The 18,446-nt window shown below is 35.7% G+C and overlaps 1 protein-coding gene across 1 annotated transcript in view; it reads left to right on the top strand.

Moving 5' to 3' along the window:
• LOC111875742 (BTB/POZ domain-containing protein 18) overlaps window positions 1-9,146 on the top strand; it is a gene marked incomplete in the record, with an annotated part of 21,683 nt that extends 12,537 nt beyond the window's left edge. The window contains 3 exon segments of the mRNA XM_033750196.1: window positions 1,772-2,041; window positions 3,550-3,782; window positions 5,889-9,146. Of these exon segments, the coding sequence (XP_033606087.1) occupies window positions 1,772-2,041; window positions 3,550-3,782; window positions 5,889-6,245 (860 nt within the window).
• Between the last annotated feature and the right edge of the window lie 9,300 nt (window positions 9,147-18,446).

The following is an 18,446-nucleotide window of genomic DNA, read 5'->3' as shown; positions in this document are numbered from 1 at the left end:
CGCCGCTGTGCACAACCACATGGGCCTTCATGGCCTGGTACAGGGGTAGCTTTTCTTTTTTTTTTTTTTTTACTGCAAACTGTAGATCTTCTCCAAAGTTTAGGCAAAGAGCATGTCAGGAACAAATATCTTACATATATTATTTTTTCTGAGCTTTCTGAAATCCTACTGAAGATATGTATTTTATGAGATCATGCTATGAAACCACACAAATGCATGATGTTGGTTATCAAGCAGAATGAACTACATAACATGCAGCTTGATTATTGAGTTTTGAATTGGTAGCTGGCCAGTGAATAGATAATTCTAAAAAGTTCTGGCAGTGATGTATTATACTTCATATTACTGGATTTCTGGACTGTATCTGTTGTATGGCGTTCTAAAGAGCAGAACACAGTATTTTGGGAGCTAGATCTCCTGTCCTTATGTGAGAGGTAGCTATTCAGTTGGGTATGATAGCGAAATTCCTAGCTAGGTCTAGTGATAGGGATTAGCTCTTTGTGTTGGACCCAACTGAGTAGGCACTTCTCACCTGAGGTTGGAAGCAAATCCAGCTTCCAAAATGTGTTCTCTTCTTTAGCATATCTGACACTGGTCAAAATCCAGGAAACTAGTAATGTTAAGTGAATAGGTTTCTTGCGTCACCACTGTGAAACTGTCTGTTACTGCTTTACAAGATTGGAGGTTCTCATAGGGGTGTCTATGAGGAGTACTGCCATTTGGGATGCGATGCCATGTAGTCTAGTAGAAGATTACTAATGTTGCAGGGAAGTGTACTACCTCCACTGTCAACAAGCAAGCAGGCTGAGGGACCGTACTATATATTCCTCTGAATCATTGGTAATCCTTCTGGCTGCATGTATATAGCATCACATCAGCTGTAGCTTTTTCATTGTCTTACTGTTTTTTATTTGATACCTCTATACAAGTGTCCCTCAGAACATAACCCCTGATTAGTGTAGGGAGGGAGTCTTCATATTCTCTCCTGTCATTATCATTACTGCTTCTTACTGATTTTTCTTATGTTCTATCTGTGCATCTTTCTAATTTTACCCTCTCTTTGTTAAGGTCCAAGTAGTTTCATTTGTCCTTGAACAAAAAGGAATCTGTTACAGTTATGATTTATCTAAAAAGATATCTCTCTGTGATAATTCAACCATTTCTTTCATTTCACATTAATTTTCTAAGCTAGCCTTTTATTACAGCTTAAAATGATATGTTTCAAACTTTCCAAATCTTCAACTGCCTCTAGCTCCATCGTTACATGTGTTTTATTCCTGCAACCCAAGTCTCTGCTAGCCACACCTTGTCTTTTCTTCTCGGTATAACATTGGTATATATATTCCTCTCTGCCAAATTTTTGGCGTAAATAACATTTCCCCCTTTTGAGTTGACCTTGTGTGTCTTGTTTTTACTTTGACCATCTGTGGCTACCAGCCAGTTTCCTGAATGGTACGATAAAAGTTAGAAGTATACAGACTCTAGGTGTTACCAAATTTTGTTTCAGTCTTGAGACCCATGTTTCACATAACCTAGTACATCTGAAGCCCCTGTTTTGAGGTTGGCTCTTGTATAAAACATCCACATGAAAATTTTATTTTAAACTGAATTCAGCAGAATTTTGTTCATGCATGGGACAGCAGAAAAAATGCTTATTTCTTTTTGCAGGCCTTTGCTTGAGAACTACTGGCGTACTGATTGCTGTGCTTGGAGTGTAATGACACTGAGGTGATGTAGAGGTTGTATTTATGATCGTATTTTTACTGAACAGTTGGATCACCATCAGAATTTGGCAAGGCTCGTTACCTGGTAGAGTTCCCAGGACCTGTCACTACAACATCAACAACATCAACAACAACAGCAGCAGCAACAACAGCAGGTTCCAGCAAAGATATGTTACTGCCCCAATTATTAACAAGTCCACGGGAGAAGAAACAGAATGCATGGCATAAGCGTCGGGCTGGCAAGATACCCAGGCCTCCCAATGCATTTATGATCTTTGCAAATGAATGGCGTCGCAAATTGGCTTTCCAGCATCCAGGTAATTCTTACTTGTATATTTGCTTATGATAGCTGGTGTTCCACTGGAGTTCCAAACTGAGCGGCTCCTGAATGAGTCTAGAATGTTACTGCTACACCAGCTTGCTCGGTAGCTAGGTATGTAAAATTTTGTATATAGATGTGTTGTAAAGGTATTTACAGATTTTGTATGAACTGGTCTTTCTATTTCATATTGCAGTAAGAATTTCTGTTGGGGCCGTGCCAAAGCTCAAGCGGTTAGTTGCTGGCTTTCCACCGTGGTGGCCAGGGTTCGATCCCAGGTCTGGTCAAGTGGGATTTGTGGTGGACAAAGTGGCACTGGGTCAGGTTTTCTCAAGTACTTCGGTTTCCCATGCCAATCTTCATTCCATCAATTGCTCCACAATTACCCTCACCTGTCATCTGGGGCTGGTACAATAGGCCCGAAGCGGCCGCAATACAAGGGACTTAGTCCCACCCCACTAGCAACAAAAAAAGAAAAAAATAATTTATGTTAGTGAAAGTATGCTTTGAAACAGATTATAACTCACTCATGGAGCTGAGCCCTTCCTGAGAAGCCGCCAATTGTGCAGCCACTCAAGAACTTCCCAGCATTTTATGGAACCTAATGGTTCATTACCATGTTCACAAGAGCCCTGCGCTGGTCCCTATCCTATGCCAGGTCAATCAATCCATACCATCTCTTCCTATCCTTCTAAGATCCATTTTAAAATTATCCACCCAGCTACATCTTGGTTTTCCTAGTGGTCTCTTTCCTTCTCACTTTCCCACCAATATTTTACATGCATTCCTCTTCTTTCCCATTTGTGCTACATGCCCTGCCCATCTCATCCTCTTTGACTTGATGATTCTGATTATACCTGATGAAGAGCACAAGTTATGAAACTCTTCATTACGTCGCTTCATCTCTTTTCAGTCCAAATATTCTCCTCAGCACCCTGTTCTTAAACACCCTCAGTCTGTGTTCCTCCCTTATTGTCAGAGACCAAGTTTCACATCCATACAGAAGCACAGCCAAAATTGTAATTTTGTATATTCTAATTTTTATGTTTTTATACAGCAAATAAGACAAAAGGGTCTGGACTGAATGGTAGCAAGCATTACCTGAAATCAGTCTCCTCTTAATTTCCTCCTGAATCAGGTTTTGAGATGTTATAGTTGTTCCCAAATATGTGAATTGTGCCAATTTTCAAAACATCTATTAGCTAGCTTTATGTCAAGTATTCCTGCATTCTGGTGACGAGACGGCAACATGTAGTTTTCTCCATGTTTACATCTAGACCAACCTTCTTACCGACATCAATAAAGTTTGTATGTTTTTCTTTATGATATCTATATTACCACAGTAGATTATAAAGCTATGTAATTATTCATTCATAGTTTCTTTGACATCTCTATATAGATGGTAGCATTTAAAAAAATTAAGGATCACAATTTCTTTTCAGAACTTATTGTTGTACTGCATGAAGATATAAGCAGTTTGTAATGTTACTTTGAAATATGTTTTAGCGGAGAGTAACAAGGAGATCTCAGTACGATTGGGTGTGATGTGGAAAAACTTGTCAGCTGATACAAAAGAAAGTTATTATACAGCTTCACGTCAAGCGGACGAGGAACACAAACGCAAATACCCAGGTTACTACTACAGTCCGAAAGAGGCACGCATGAACAAGATGCACAAACACAATCTTGCTCTTGCTAGGAAAAGTAGCAAACCTGTTGATGCCATGCACCTTGTTAAGGTTAGTTTGTGCTGTTATTGTTCAATTATAATTTCAGACTCAAGGAGATAAATGAACATAAGTTACTGCTTTATACTAAACTATTATTTCTTTAATGTTTTCCATGCCAGATTGAAATTTTAATCATGTCTGCCCTGTGATTGGGTATTTCCATGTAATGATGTGTGTAAAGTAGTTATTTTGAAACATGTATGAATTGTTGTTTAATTTTCCTTAATTTATATTTTATATAGTACAGACACACTTTCTATCCTGTAAAATCCTGCCTAAAATCTGAGTGCATTCCTAGAGTCTGAAAGTATAGCAGAAGACAAGGGAAGTACCCAAAAATATTTTGAAACTGAGATACTATGAGTAATTTTATCCTACAGCATCTTACTGGTTCATTTTGGATGAGTTCATTTCTAAGAACCAAAATATGTCTGTGCATAGCAGGGTGTTGCTAGTGTTTTTGGATTTTGTGAGTGTTTTACTGTAACCATTGTTGGGGGATGTTATTTTTTTGTTTTTAATGCAATGGGTTTAGAGGTTGAAGAGGTTTTCTTGCAGTACAGCATATAAATTGCAGATGCTTCATCAACCTAAGAAATGATAAATGTGTGGAGAAAGCAAGAGGAAGAATTAAAGAAAGTAGAAGAGCAGATGCTGCTTTTATGGTCTTCATGCTAAATGAGCAGAACTAGAAGATTAGGTTAAAAATGGCCAATAGATCACTGCAATAGAGATGCATATTATAGTCTGGAAAGTATGGCAGCCGACTGAGTTTACAGACATAAAAATGCATAGTAATTTGTAATCTTTACATCTGTTTGTCTACTTAAGTGTTCACAGAATTTAAAAGTATTGTCACATGTTAGAGTGACTCCCGATGGGGTCTTGGATTGGATAGTGGTTTTATTGGATTGTAACTGCAAGTAACTATAACAGTTTTACTGACTTACACACTCCAAAAATCGCTGCAACTACAGCACACATAAAGTCTTCTCTGTCTTCACTAGACATTTCCTGATAATGGATTTTAACAGTGGAGATTCTTCAGCTTCTGTTCTAACTGCATGGACTAAGTTTTCTTGTCACACACTCTCTTACAATTCCCTCTCTGCTCAACTGAGTAACTTCGAAACTTCCAGGCTAGCAGCCATTTCACACCAACCTCCTAGTGTTCCCTTCACAGACTGACTTTCAACTGATAATTGAGCTCCCAGACTTGTGTCCTTGTTATATAACCCCTCTGCATGGACGAAGTAGAAAACACAGTTTCCAACAGTTCCTGTAATATTGTAGTTCAACTCTTGCTTGTTAAGAATCTGCAGCCTAAGAACAACTGTTATCTTAATATTATATTTCAGCATCCTGTTGCATTGAAGTATCACTTAGGCTTCTTCTTTCTACAATGCAACTACATCAGTATACATTAATATGACGCTAATCCACATTTAATGCACTAAAATTTTTAAAAATGTTACAAAAATGTGTATACATTCCATATTTACGTGCTACATGTTTTGACCACACAGGCCCATCTTCAGGCAACACATTACTAAGGAATCAACTGCACTGCACACTTTGTCCATAATACTCTTAAGGTACATTATCATTGTTATTAATATTGGTATTTTAGGTATAAACATCCTATACACCAAAGTTATTAATGATGACATACCTTAAGAGTACTATTGACAAAGTATGAAGTGCAGTGGATTCCTTAATAATATGTTTCCTGAAGATAGCCCTGTGTGTCTGAAACATGTAGTACATAAAGGTGGGATGTATATATATATTTTAGTGACTTTTTTTTAAACATTTTAACGAACATTTTAGTGACTTAAATGTGGATTAATGCCATATAAATGTATATTGATATTGTTGCATTATAGAAGGTAGAAGACTAAGGGGCTGTTATCTTACTGTTTGTTTCACAGTTGTTGCCTAGAAATGAATATTGTTTCAGAGCCATTCATTGGCAACAGCTGTTTCTCTGGCTCCACTGTTCTCGCTTTGAGCAAATATGCTGCAGTAGTTTAAACCAAAGTCATAGAACAGAAAAATATTGTATGCCTTGTACATTTCTTTGAAGGTCTAATATATTTTGTTGTGTGATAATAGGTATTCATGACTGACATGAATGAGACCACTCCATACCTTGTAGTGCCAGAAAAAACCAGGGAGCAACAGATGCAGCAAATATCATTGTTGGAGACGCGAATAGAGACATCGAAAAACTTAACCCCATCTTCTGAACATGTGGAGGCAGATGTTGGGGTGAAAGCTGATCTTGCAGGAGGTACTACTACTGCTTCAGGTGGCAATGATGAGCCTAAGGTCACCACCGGAGTCCTGAAGACAGAGACCTCTTCTCCAGTTACAGGAAACGAGGGTGACGAATTACCGGCTGGTGGTGAAAAGGTTGAAAAATTGGAGGTCAAGTCAGCTGATAACAGTGATCAACAAAATTTCAAGTGAAAAGTTAAGATGAATTTTGTCATTTGCCCGACGAGTGGCTTAGAGTAGTCTCTGAAGTGAATTCGTACAGAGTGATAGTACCGTCATAACAGACATCTTGAGTTATTCACATGTATCGTTATTAATAGCGAATAATTTGATGTAGAAGTAGTGTGTCATATATGTGCTTCCTTTAGTTTCAGCCTCTTCCACAGCTTCTTGACCTTTTGAGTTTACTGTGCCTGTTATGCATATTGTTACGTCACTTAGCTCGTAAAGAAACTAATAAATCCCGTATTTGAGCAAAATAATGTTTGTGAAGTGAATGGTCAAGAAACTATTACTCAAACACTGAAAGAATAAAAAAAATTGTTTGTACAAGTGATGACTGTTACATTTGTTTTATAATTCTTACACATATAATCTCAGTTACTGTATATCATATTTGCAGTATGATAAATGGTCCTATTTTGGAAGGAATATTTGTATGTATGCATGTAGGTGAGGTTAAGTGTGTGTGTGTGTGTTTTTTTGTTCAAGAGTAACACAGTAACAACACAGCATCAGACTGAGTAGAGACTTGTCAATTTTTATATGCTCAGAATATATTATGAAGCTACAGCTTACTCATTTCGTGAATGTAGGCAAGATAATAAATATTCTATTGTATCTGTTATCTCATACACAATGCTGTAATTTTTATTAGTCTTTGACCATGGGCTCCTGTTACCTGGGCCCCATAATTACCACTCTCTCTAGGTTCACTGTTACTATCACAGAGGACTTTATTGCGGAATGCTGGTGTGTACTTGTGTGGAAGACTCATTGCTGTCTTCACCATACTGACAGATGAGCACTTTATATGAACAGTACATTGTAGGAGATGATGGATATGAAGAAAACGTTTGTTATTGTGTGATAACTATTTTCCATTCTTCCCCTCATTCTGGACCATAGAATGTATGGCTGTAACTACATAATGAAGCCTTTGCAGGCATGGGTTGACTGAGACTTTTAAATTAATCTGCCACCACACTGTCACTCTATAAGGGAAGGTACTAACTTTAGAATACTGTATATGTATGTAAATAGAAATACATCCCTATCTATAGCTGTTGCTGGTCATTTCTTGGACATTTTACAAATTTGGATACATTTCAAGACAAACAAAAAAGTTAATGGTATGAAATAGTGAGAAATGTTTATAGGTTTCATTTTATTATTACAGTGTGGAAAAGCTACTACAAAAACTGGACTCTCTGTCCATCCATATATATATATATACAAAATTATGCAAAACTGAAAATCCAGAGATTTTTGTGACACCGTTCGTTACCACTGATAGGGATATATTCATGTTTGTGTTCTCTTACATTTTAGTGTTGCATGAGTGTATGAAGGGATGGAACAGCTGCAGTGAGATATTGTCCTCTTCCATGGATATTTCCACTTTAGCTCAGTAAATGAATAATTGTTGATACAGTCAGTATTGAACAGTGCTACATCCACGAATATATATATGTAGTCTGGTCACCAGTGTTTCAGAAGAAAGTACTGCTTGGCTTACCCTTTGATCCTGAAAATGGAGCCGTTAAATTCCTCAAAAACATCGGTGAACTCATACTGGACTGCATGGCCTTACATCCCAGAGGATAGTACCCTTCATAGCCACTGTTGTGAGAACCTCAGACCAACAAATAAAGAACTGATGATTCAGTCTTTGTACTTGATGCTAGATTTTTCACCAACCCTTGAACCTTAGACTGTTATGTGTTCTTTCAGCTGATATACTTACACATTCATATATACATTGTATGTATTGTCAGGCTTGTATCAAATATGATATTTCCATTGTGTTAGCACATACGAGTTATTTGTTGCCCTTTAAATTATGATGAATGGAATTTTGTTAATGATCTATTTAATAAACTCATGATCAACTTTACATTAACAGGGAAAAATGTGACAATGAAAATCTAAGTTCCTTGTAGAAATGTCAGTGAGTTGTGAGAAAGACATTTTTTAATAAAGACTGGCTGTAAAATGAGACACCCTCTGATCTTAATTCATAGTGTTTTGTTTCTGTTAGAAATAGAGAACTTTTCCATTTAAAACTGCACCCATAAAGACTGGAAATTAACCTCCTAACTAAATGCCTGGTAAATACAGATTTATATAGAATTATAATCATATACAGTAATTTACCTACATGTTTGAGCACTGGTGGTGAATTTGAGGTTAGGCATAAATTGAAGAAAGCACAGCGTGATGCTCAGGTTCAGTACTCCATAAATGCCTGATATTATAAAAAACAGCAGAGTAACTATCATCACTAAAGAGTGCCATTTGTCTAAACCCTGAATCATTTCATTCCAGTTCTTGTTGCCCCCACTGTTATGAAGAGCCATTTGAATGTTATTCTCTGGTCTATTGTCATAAACAGTCTCTTTCTCTGTAGTATGACTGTCTGTGATGAGTCACATATTTCACAACTATTTAATTATTTTAAAATACATATTTGTAATTAGCTGTATGTCCTTGTAGCTTTATAGTCAGTGTGTAGAGAAACTTTGAATTTCAAAGTACAAGACAGATTTCCATAAAAGATGACAATATAAATATTTCCTGCATATAGTATTTTGCCAGAGTCAGTTATCTTTGTCTTCAAAGAACACTATAAGGGGGCTTCACCTTGGCATACAAATTATAGTCTAAAAGTAGTTAGGTCATCACTGAAGACTGCTGTCTTTATAGTCACTGCTGTGAGAACCTCAGACCTTGAGATCAGATCACCAATTTACAGGTTTTAAAATAAAATTCAGAATTACGTTTTTGATGTAATAGTAATCCACCACTTCTCTTTTCATCATTTGGACAATAGCTTGTCTGGCTGGATAATGTAATTTAATTGAAAACACTGTGAACATGNACGGCAAATTGCAGCCGCAGCGCGCACTTGATTGTACGCACTGTATGTACATATATTTCCTTTTTCAGTATCATTTCAGATTTCACGCAGTACTTTACTGCAGGTACATCCAAATTTGAAAGTAATATAGAAGTGACCAGTACCAAAACTATGGATGGGAGAAGCATCTTGATGCACTAAGCAGCATGAACTGTTAATAGTAATGTATTACATATATAAGGCACATTTCTTTATGTAACTGTTATGTGGTAACATAACCAAAGACATATTTCTTACAGTTCCATGTTTATTGATCGAAACTTACAGACAAATGTAGTAGTGGCATATAGAGTTTGATTTCTTTTTTACTTTAGTACACGCTATTGTCTGGATATACTATTTCAGTTTGTACTGAAAATGTGTATCTCATATGAAGAAATTTACTTTGTTAACTCATAGTGTTTATGTAAGTTGGCATTGCCATGGACCTATGATATGTGTATGATATCAGTTCTTAGCAGAGTTGGGAAGAGTACGACATTCTGCTTATGTATACATTCACTGTATGTTATGTTATGTTATATATTGTTCCATAAATATACACCATATTTGTAACAAGCATCATGTGTGATATTGGATGTTTGTATTAATTTTATGTTCATGTTCATTAACTTTCATGTTGAGTACAGAGGTATTACATTAAAATTGTAACAGATGAAGAGTGTAAAATGATGGTTAAAAATTGTGGTATTTCTGATTGTGCTCTAGCACTTGTGAGTGAAACACAAACCTCAATATCTAGCTGCACTTAGAAGAGAACCTCTTTCTGAATTACCTGGCAGATTGTTAACCGTGTAGTTATTCTCTTGGTTGGCGGTTGTCCTTCCCATGTAGCAATCATGATTACTCAAGTGCCTTAATAATGGTGTATTGACTATGAATCTATACCTGTAGCTATATCATCCCATTTTGCTTCCAGTTGTATCACTGAGCTTGCTTATTCCACACAGATTTCACCATTGTCATTTTTATGATTTGATGTAAATATTGTGGTTTGTTGTGTAATGTACTGGATAGTCATTTTTGGATTTTTCCTTTGTGTATTTTGGTCAATTTTGTAGTGTTCTCAAAAGTACCATGTGGCAAGACTTTTTTTTTTGGTAATATTGTTGAATTTATGTATTGTAAAGGTTAGTCAATCGTTTTTTTTTTTTTGGCATTGAGTTTTGTTCCATAATTTCAGCATTTAAGTTTGTTGTTGAAGTAATTAGTTTGATATGGCCATTGAGAAACTGTTACTTGATTGTAACGTTACCATGTAAACAGTGGGTGGGAAAGAAATGATGCAGAGGTCAAGGTAGAGGCTTTACCATTGATAGAATGAAACATTGTTAATGTACTGGATTCAAGGTTCTCACATGACTATGAAGATTGCTGTCTTCTGGGATGTAACGCAGTGTAGTTCAGTAGTAGATCATTGATGTTTCAGAGAAATGTACTTCTCCATCTTTAGGGTTGAAGACTGAGCCAGGCAAGAAACCAGCAGGAATTAGTCAGTTTTAACTTACTCCATGACCCTGAATAATGACATAGTATACATTCCTCAGAAATGTCTCTGAACTGCATGGTATCATATCCCCAAAGAAAATTATTCTTCGCTGTTATATTTATATTCGTAACTCTTGGATGAATATGAGATTTTGTTTTTAAAGGGGAAATTTCTTGCAAAGGGACATTATTTTGTGAGTGTAATTCCTCAGATGCCACATATGATGTTCAGAAGCTTATAAATGCAACACAGTACATTGAGGGGATGCTTTATGCTCATTTTGAAAGGAAACTGATATGAAGTATGGCAGTGAACCATTCAGCACTGCAATAGTAACTTCATAATTTCTTTAGTAGTTTACAATTGGTGCTTGTTAAGGAGATATTTTTTTTTCTTACAGAGAAAAATGTTGGTGCACTTTGGTTTGATTTTGTTCATTTTCACCTGTTGGAAGTTTGTCTTCCAGGACGTGACGCTGTGTTGTTTGGTATATAGGTACTAGCGCTTTCAATAAATGTGTTGCCTCCTGCTGCAAGGTCCCTGCATCACATCTCAGAAGTTAGATCTTCATAACCTCAGATCTCACTTTTAACAGATGGTTTCTCCATTATTTATGATGTATTCACTATTCTGAGACATCATGTGTTGGTTAGAGAATATGAATGTTGAAATCCCCTACTGAGTATTGGCTGTGTAGTACTGACATTCTGTTTTATTCCTGTTGTGCCGATTTTCATTACTGTGAATAGTTAAATAGTTAAACTTGTTTTAATTACTACGAATAGTTAAGGAGTTAAACTTGAGGAACTGGGTATTATATTTGCACAGAAGGGTTGTGTTATTATTAAAAGCTTGAATTTACTTATGCAGACCATACATAGTAGAGTTTTATTTAGAAGCAACACAGTACACGAAGGATGTGCATCAATGCACATGACCTCCTGTGATCCTGCAATTGTCTCTTTCATATTTAATTTACTATTTCAGAATGTGTTAATGGATGCTGTTGTTTGATGTCTCAAGTTTTTCTTAATTTACACAGTGCTCATTACATTTCCCAAGAAGAAATTTGTTGATATCAAAATGATCACTTCATAAAGATATATAATGCAGTGTCTTAGATATTAATATCTTATGTTTTCTAATATTAATGGTGTAAGTTGGGCAAAACATGTTATTCTTTAGTAACTGAAAGGTACATTTTTGGAAAGTGTTAGAAGGATTTGGATCTCTGTAGTTATTTTCTTCTCACAGATGATATCCAAGTACATGTTCCTGAACCTTCATGGCATGCTTTAGTCAGCACACTTCTTAAGTACAAATCTTGGTGTCAAAATAAAGGTTATTTGATGCAGCTTAAAAATGACCACATAAGACTTGTATATTGGGATTGTGTTAGTACTTCTGTGAATCATTATGCAGTTCTGAAGCCATTTTTTTCTGGAGTCATGAAATTGGTATTAAATATAATATTGATGGAGAAAATTCATTTGCTGTCATATGTTATGAGGTAATGTTAACTGTATATTGAAAGGCCGTGCCATAGCTCAAGCGGTTAATCGCTGGCTTCCCACCATGGCGGCCCGGGTTTGATCGTGGTTCTGGTCAAGTGGGATTTGTGGTGGACAAAGTGGCGCTGGGGTGGGTTTTTTCCGAGTACTTTGGTTTCCCCTGCCAATCTTCATTCCACCAAGTTCTCCATCATAATCACCCAGGGCAGGCTACAATAGGCCCATCAGTGGCTGCTGTGCTGAGTGGACCCAGTTGGACTCCACCCCCCACTAAGTGAATTAATTTAAAAAACTGTATATTGAATATAAAAAGATGGTAAACACATGAGTTTATGTACTGAGCTGATCAGGACTTGAGTGTAAAATTCATTGGTGTTGTCCCAAGTAAATTTTTGATATGTTACACAATTGCATGCAGCATCATTTATATATTAATTTAATGAGGCTGTATAATGCAGCTCATTATATTAACTTAATTAATACTTAGGTATTAATGAAAGGAAATGTAGTAAGTTGTATCAGATTGTTATATTTCAGCATCCTGTTGCATTGATGTATCACTTGCTCTTTCACCTCCCTCTTTAATGTAACTGTTCACAGTCTGTCTTTAATTTAAAATAACATTAAAATCACCTCAGTTGCTACATGTTTCAGGTAATTGTTTACTGCCTGAAAACTGTCACACTCCATTAGATCTTAGTCAATATATTTTCATGCTATTGCATATCGTTACTCACACAAAAATTAATTAGGGTATTTAGGTATTAATGAAAGGAAATGTAGTAAGTTATATCAGATTGTTATATTTCAGCATCCTGTTGCATTGATGTATCACTTGCTCTTTCACCTCCCTCTTTAATGTAACTGTTCACAGTCTGTCTTTAATTTAAAATAACATTAAAATCACCTCAGTTGCTACATGTTTCAGGTAATTGTTTACTGTCTGAAAACTGTCACACTCCATTAGATCTTAGTCAGTGTATTTTCATGCTATTGCATATCCTTACTCACACAAAAATGTGTTTATCTGAGACTAAAACTCTCTCTCCCCTCTACGTTATTTTCCTTTTTTGGCGTCCATGTTTGTGTGCCCTTTGAACATGTGTCATAAGTAATTGGGCTAGTGTCCCTTAGGATACAGTTTTAATTTGTTAAAGTTGAAGATGAATGAGTGAGTTGTGTCAGATACAAGATTTGAGACATGGTAGTGAATGGGATGTGATACCATGTAGTTTGGTAGATATGTACCAACAGTTTGGAGGAATCTGCTGCCTTGTATTGAAGGTGTAAGATGGGAGTATTATAATATGCAAACTTATTTGGAAGAGTGAATATTTTTGTCAAAATTTTGTATCTTAAGGAAATTTGCTAATTGGAAAGATATTTTTTACACATCCAGTATTGTAAATGTAAATGTAGTAAGATAATTCCAGTGCAGGGTGAGTGATACAGTTGTTCATTATATTCTATGGTAATGACACAGTGATAGGTCAGGGTTAGAAGTCATTGACAGAATTATGACTCTTAGAACAGAATTTGAAATTTAATGTTCCAACATTGACACCAGAAATAGTAAAAAAAAAGAAATAAAGTTTTAAATGCTTTGTATGGTGCATAATCCCCAACTTCACCTAATTTGTTGCTCATTTTGTGTGTCTGAATGAGCCTTTCTGTACATATTTATTTATATACAGTCTGTGAAATCAGGACCACTTATGTTCAGTTTTGGCAACTGATTTATGTTTACATCTGTTATTTTACCTTGTACAGTCTGCAGTTTAAGCCCAGTACATTATCATTTTACAGTGGTGTACAAGAGTTTAATCATGTGGTATCCAAATCTTTTCTACTGCACTTCATATGAGTTATCATCGTTCTGTACTGGCTACATTGAAATGGATATGGTGCATTGATTCTGAGTTTCTTTTTTAGTTTCTAGGGTTGGGTGGAGGGGTGAGAGACTGAGTATACTTGGAATGTCAGCCAATATGTGGGCTGTTATACCAGCCACAAATGATAGATGATGAATGTGGATTAGATGGTGAAATGAGAATTGGCAAGGGAAACCAAAGTACTGGGAGAAAACCTTCTGTAGTGGCACTTTGTCCACTACAAATGCCACATGACCTGACCTGGGCTTGAACCTGGGCTCCCATGGTGGGAAGCCAGTGACTAACTGCTTGAACTATGGCACAGCCTCTTGATTCTGAGTTACAAGAATTTCCCAAAAACATTTGCTAGGTCTCTACTTAGTGTTTAAGGAATTGCTGAAAATTCAGTCATTCCGCAACAAAATATTGATAGAAAAATAAACAGGTCATAGATTCACATTTTTCTCTTCCCCAAATAAAAGACACTGTTTAATTGACAATAACAGTCATTATTTTGATATTAATTTAATTTGTTAAATCCAAAACAAAGTTGTGTTTGGTTCAGTTGAGAGATATAAGAGTTTGTAAGATTGTGAGCTGATGAAAATAAAACACTGTATGTTGATAGTTGTGGACATTAAGTGCCATTAAGTGTTCATGACATGATATGTGGATAGGTTTATGAGTGAACTTTTGGAATCAGGTTATTTGGATGAATTGCTATTTTAAAGCCACTGTTTTGTTTAGAAATATTTATCATTGTATTGAAACTTCTGCAACACTAGTCATGGACTTCCAATTGTGAATCTTTGCTGGGGTTATGGTCAACTTATGTCAGGTGATATGTATGCACTACCTCAGTTTCACTGTGTAATGCTGCCTTCATATGACGCCAGAATGAACAGACTGAAATATTGAGTACATGTTTAAGAATTCAGTATGTACTGGTACAGTGCTGGTGTGTGTTTTGAATAGTCTGTTATTTTGTTTTCTGTATGACAGGAGGTCTTGTTAGATATTTTTATTCAGTTCCTATTCAGCTCATTCATTGTATGTTACATTTAGGCTGTGTATTCTGTCTCAGATATGACGACAGCTTCGTGCTGTAAGGGTCCAAATTATTAAAACTGCATTTCCAGAAACCAGATTTTTAACTTAGTTAACAAGCAGTTCAATTCAGTTGAAGTTATGAGCCATGAAATATGAAGAGCCTTTGTTCCTGGAGCTGACATTATGGTTTGGATAGTTAGAGGATTGCACATTTTATTTGTCTAATATTAGTTCATGTTCATTGTACTTACAATTTTCAGTCTTTTTCTTTTAGCAGTTATAGTTGTACTGTGAGTACAGTAAAGCTTTATTAATGAATATATTTAATAAGAACTTGTATCCCCTTTACATAAAGGGAGACACTGAGATTGCTCTTATCTGTGCTCAAATTCAACAGCCTCTCTTTTACTGACTGCCTTCAAGATTGTTTTCTGGAATCTTTATTTAACAAGCCACTTTATTCTGTGTTGGGAAGCTGAGTTAATGACCTAACAAACTGAACTATCCAACTCCGTGGAACTGAGTCATTTCTGATGCCACCAGTTGCACACCTACCCTAGGATTTCCCAACATTTTGTGGAATCAAAAGGTTCGTTACTGTGTTCCCCAGAGCTTGCCACTGGTCCTAGTCCTGAGCCAAAAGAATCCAGTTCATACCACTCAATTCTGTTTCTCTAAGATCAATTTAATATTAACCTCCCATCTATGTCTAAAACTTCCCACTGCTCTTTTTCCTTTTGGCTTTCCCACCAAAACCGTAGATTCACTCTTCTTCACCATGCTTGCTACTAAGCCTGTGCCCATTTTCTCCACAATTTGATAATTGTATTTGGTGAATAGTACAAGTTATGAAGCTACTCATTGTGCAGTTTTCTCCAGCCATATGTTTCATTCCTCTTTTGTCTTCATAGTCTCCTCAGAGCCCTGATCTCAAATACCCTCAGTCCTTGCCATTCTGTTAATGAGACAGACCACATTTTGCACCCATACAAAACTGCAGGAAAATTATAATTTTATGTATTTTAATTTTTATGTTTTTAGACAGCAGATGGGAGGACAAAAGGTTCTGAACTGAATGGTAGCAAGAATTATCCAGATTTAATCCAACCTCAATTTTGTCATGAAACAGTTTTTTTATTTTTTTACTGCCATTCCAAAATATTTAAACATTTCCACATTTTTCAAAGGATCTATTTTGTTACGATTTTGCCCTGCATTCTGGTGACAAGGCATCGACATATACTTAGTTTTCTCTGTGTTTACTTCTAGACCAACCTTCATGCTAGTGTCAATTAGAGTCTATTAGGATTTATCTTTATGCTATCTATGTTATCTCCCAGTAGGTTTACATCATCAATGTAGACCTGAAGCCGATATGTCCCATTCAGTTTCAGTCCCAACTGGTTTAGCTGGACCTACCTAATGGCATATTCTAAAGAGTTAATGTCTTTCTTTATATTACATGGGAACTAATGTGGTGAGTATGTATAAACCAACTTTTATATGTGTATGATAAAGGAAAGGGAAAACTAGTGGCAGTTTTAAAGAGAAGGCAGATGTAAAGTGTGGAGTCTATGTAATCTGATGCTCTTAGTTTTGGAGTAATAAGGTTTTACTGTACTTCATATGTGATTTGTGGATGATGACTGACTGAATCTCAATTTTAGGTTCAGAATTGGTTTGACTCCCTGGTATTAAACCGGAGCACAAGAACTGAATCGCATGTATATTTATAATAAGGATTGAGCATAATGCCATGTGTGGTGTGTGCCAAATTTAGCATAGAATTATATATATTTTTTCTTCACTATTCATAGGCTGTGTGACATAATACATGCTTGATTTTTATTAACGGTATATGATTATAGTTTTAGAAAAAATAAGTTTTGTAATGTTGCTTATAGTTATCAGGGTATGTATCAAAGGGATCATACCAAAAACTTTAAATAGTTGTATCCTGATACTGTGGCCAGTACAACACTACAACACTAGCACCAGTATATGTTCCATACAAGTGTTATTTCTGTCACACTGTTGTGTTAGATGTTAAAGTGAGCTTTAGTGCATATTCAGACAACATCACGTGTACACAATCATGGTTATTATCTAATGGAAGCACAGCTGAATAGAAAGAAAACATATTGAGATTTAAAAAAAATTGGGCTTTCTCTTTAATAGTGTAAGAACTCAGTTACCGATCTGTTAATTATCTGTTCCTTATTTGCCCATATATATGAGGAAAAAGTGTGGTGATAATGCAGCCAGATTATGAGGTATTGTATGTAGAAAATAAGGAACACGGTAGAAATAAATATTTTATAAACACACGGCTGTCTTAATAAATGAAGTTAAGAACTTTTGTCACATAAGGGAAATTTAAGCGGCTTTGCTGTTTTCATTATTCTAGTAAATATTCTGTCTTGTCCTACATTTCTTCAAATGTAAATGAATTGAAATGTTTGATTCTGTAGAAATGATAGAAAATTACTGTCTAACAAGGCTGTTCATGAAAAAAGGTATGAGGCATGTTTATAATTCCTATTTCTAGTCGCATTTGTTAGGGTGTCTGAATATGAAGCACACGTATCAACAAAGAATTTGTAAAGTAAACCTTGATTTTCATTTAATGAATCAGAACCTGATTTTAAGTTAGATTAAAATATGTAATATGTGACATGACTTCAGATAATATAGGCCTCACTTTCTGTGCAATTGAGGTGATTTGGTTCATTATTTTTCAGTTCTGATTGTTGATCATGAGAAGTTGTAGGAATGAAGTCAGGCCATGTGTAGAAAGAGGGCGTATAAACTGAAATGTCAAGAATACATGTGAAGGGAAGTTTTTTATCAATATTTTGTTACAAAAATTATGATGATGGAGGGGCCAACAGTTATGTCTGCAGATCAGTATAATAAATTAAGTAATAAAATAAATCTTTGTTAATTTTTCAGTATACCTCAAACATAGATCCAAATATGTTACATGTAGTGTTCTTCATGTGAATCCTTGTCTTTGGTCATTCCTCCAGCAGTAACTGGTCAAATTTTCTCACAATTTCTTTTGAGATCAAAATTCAGGACATTAAGGAAAGCCAAATTTCTAAATTCCAAGTTTCGATTATGTTTTGAAGAAAATATGGTTAATCTTAGTCAAGCTCAGCTTCCTTCTCTTTCTCATGTACTTGTTCCATATCAAGAAATTTGTGGAACATGTAGGACTAAGATTTTGGTCTATACACCACTGTAGGAAGTAAAGCTGAAATTTTATTAAAAATAATACTTTGTCAGATTTTGAGGATGTTAACTGTTTTGTCCCTTCTCTTCCTTTAATCA

The sequence above is a fragment of the Cryptotermes secundus genome, unplaced genomic scaffold (genome assembly GCF_002891405.2).
Source record: "Cryptotermes secundus unplaced genomic scaffold, Csec_1.0 scaffold603, whole genome shotgun sequence".
Classification (NCBI taxonomy): Eukaryota; Metazoa; Arthropoda; class Insecta; order Blattodea; family Kalotermitidae; genus Cryptotermes; species Cryptotermes secundus.
This window is presented reverse-complemented; position numbering and strand designations above follow the sequence as displayed.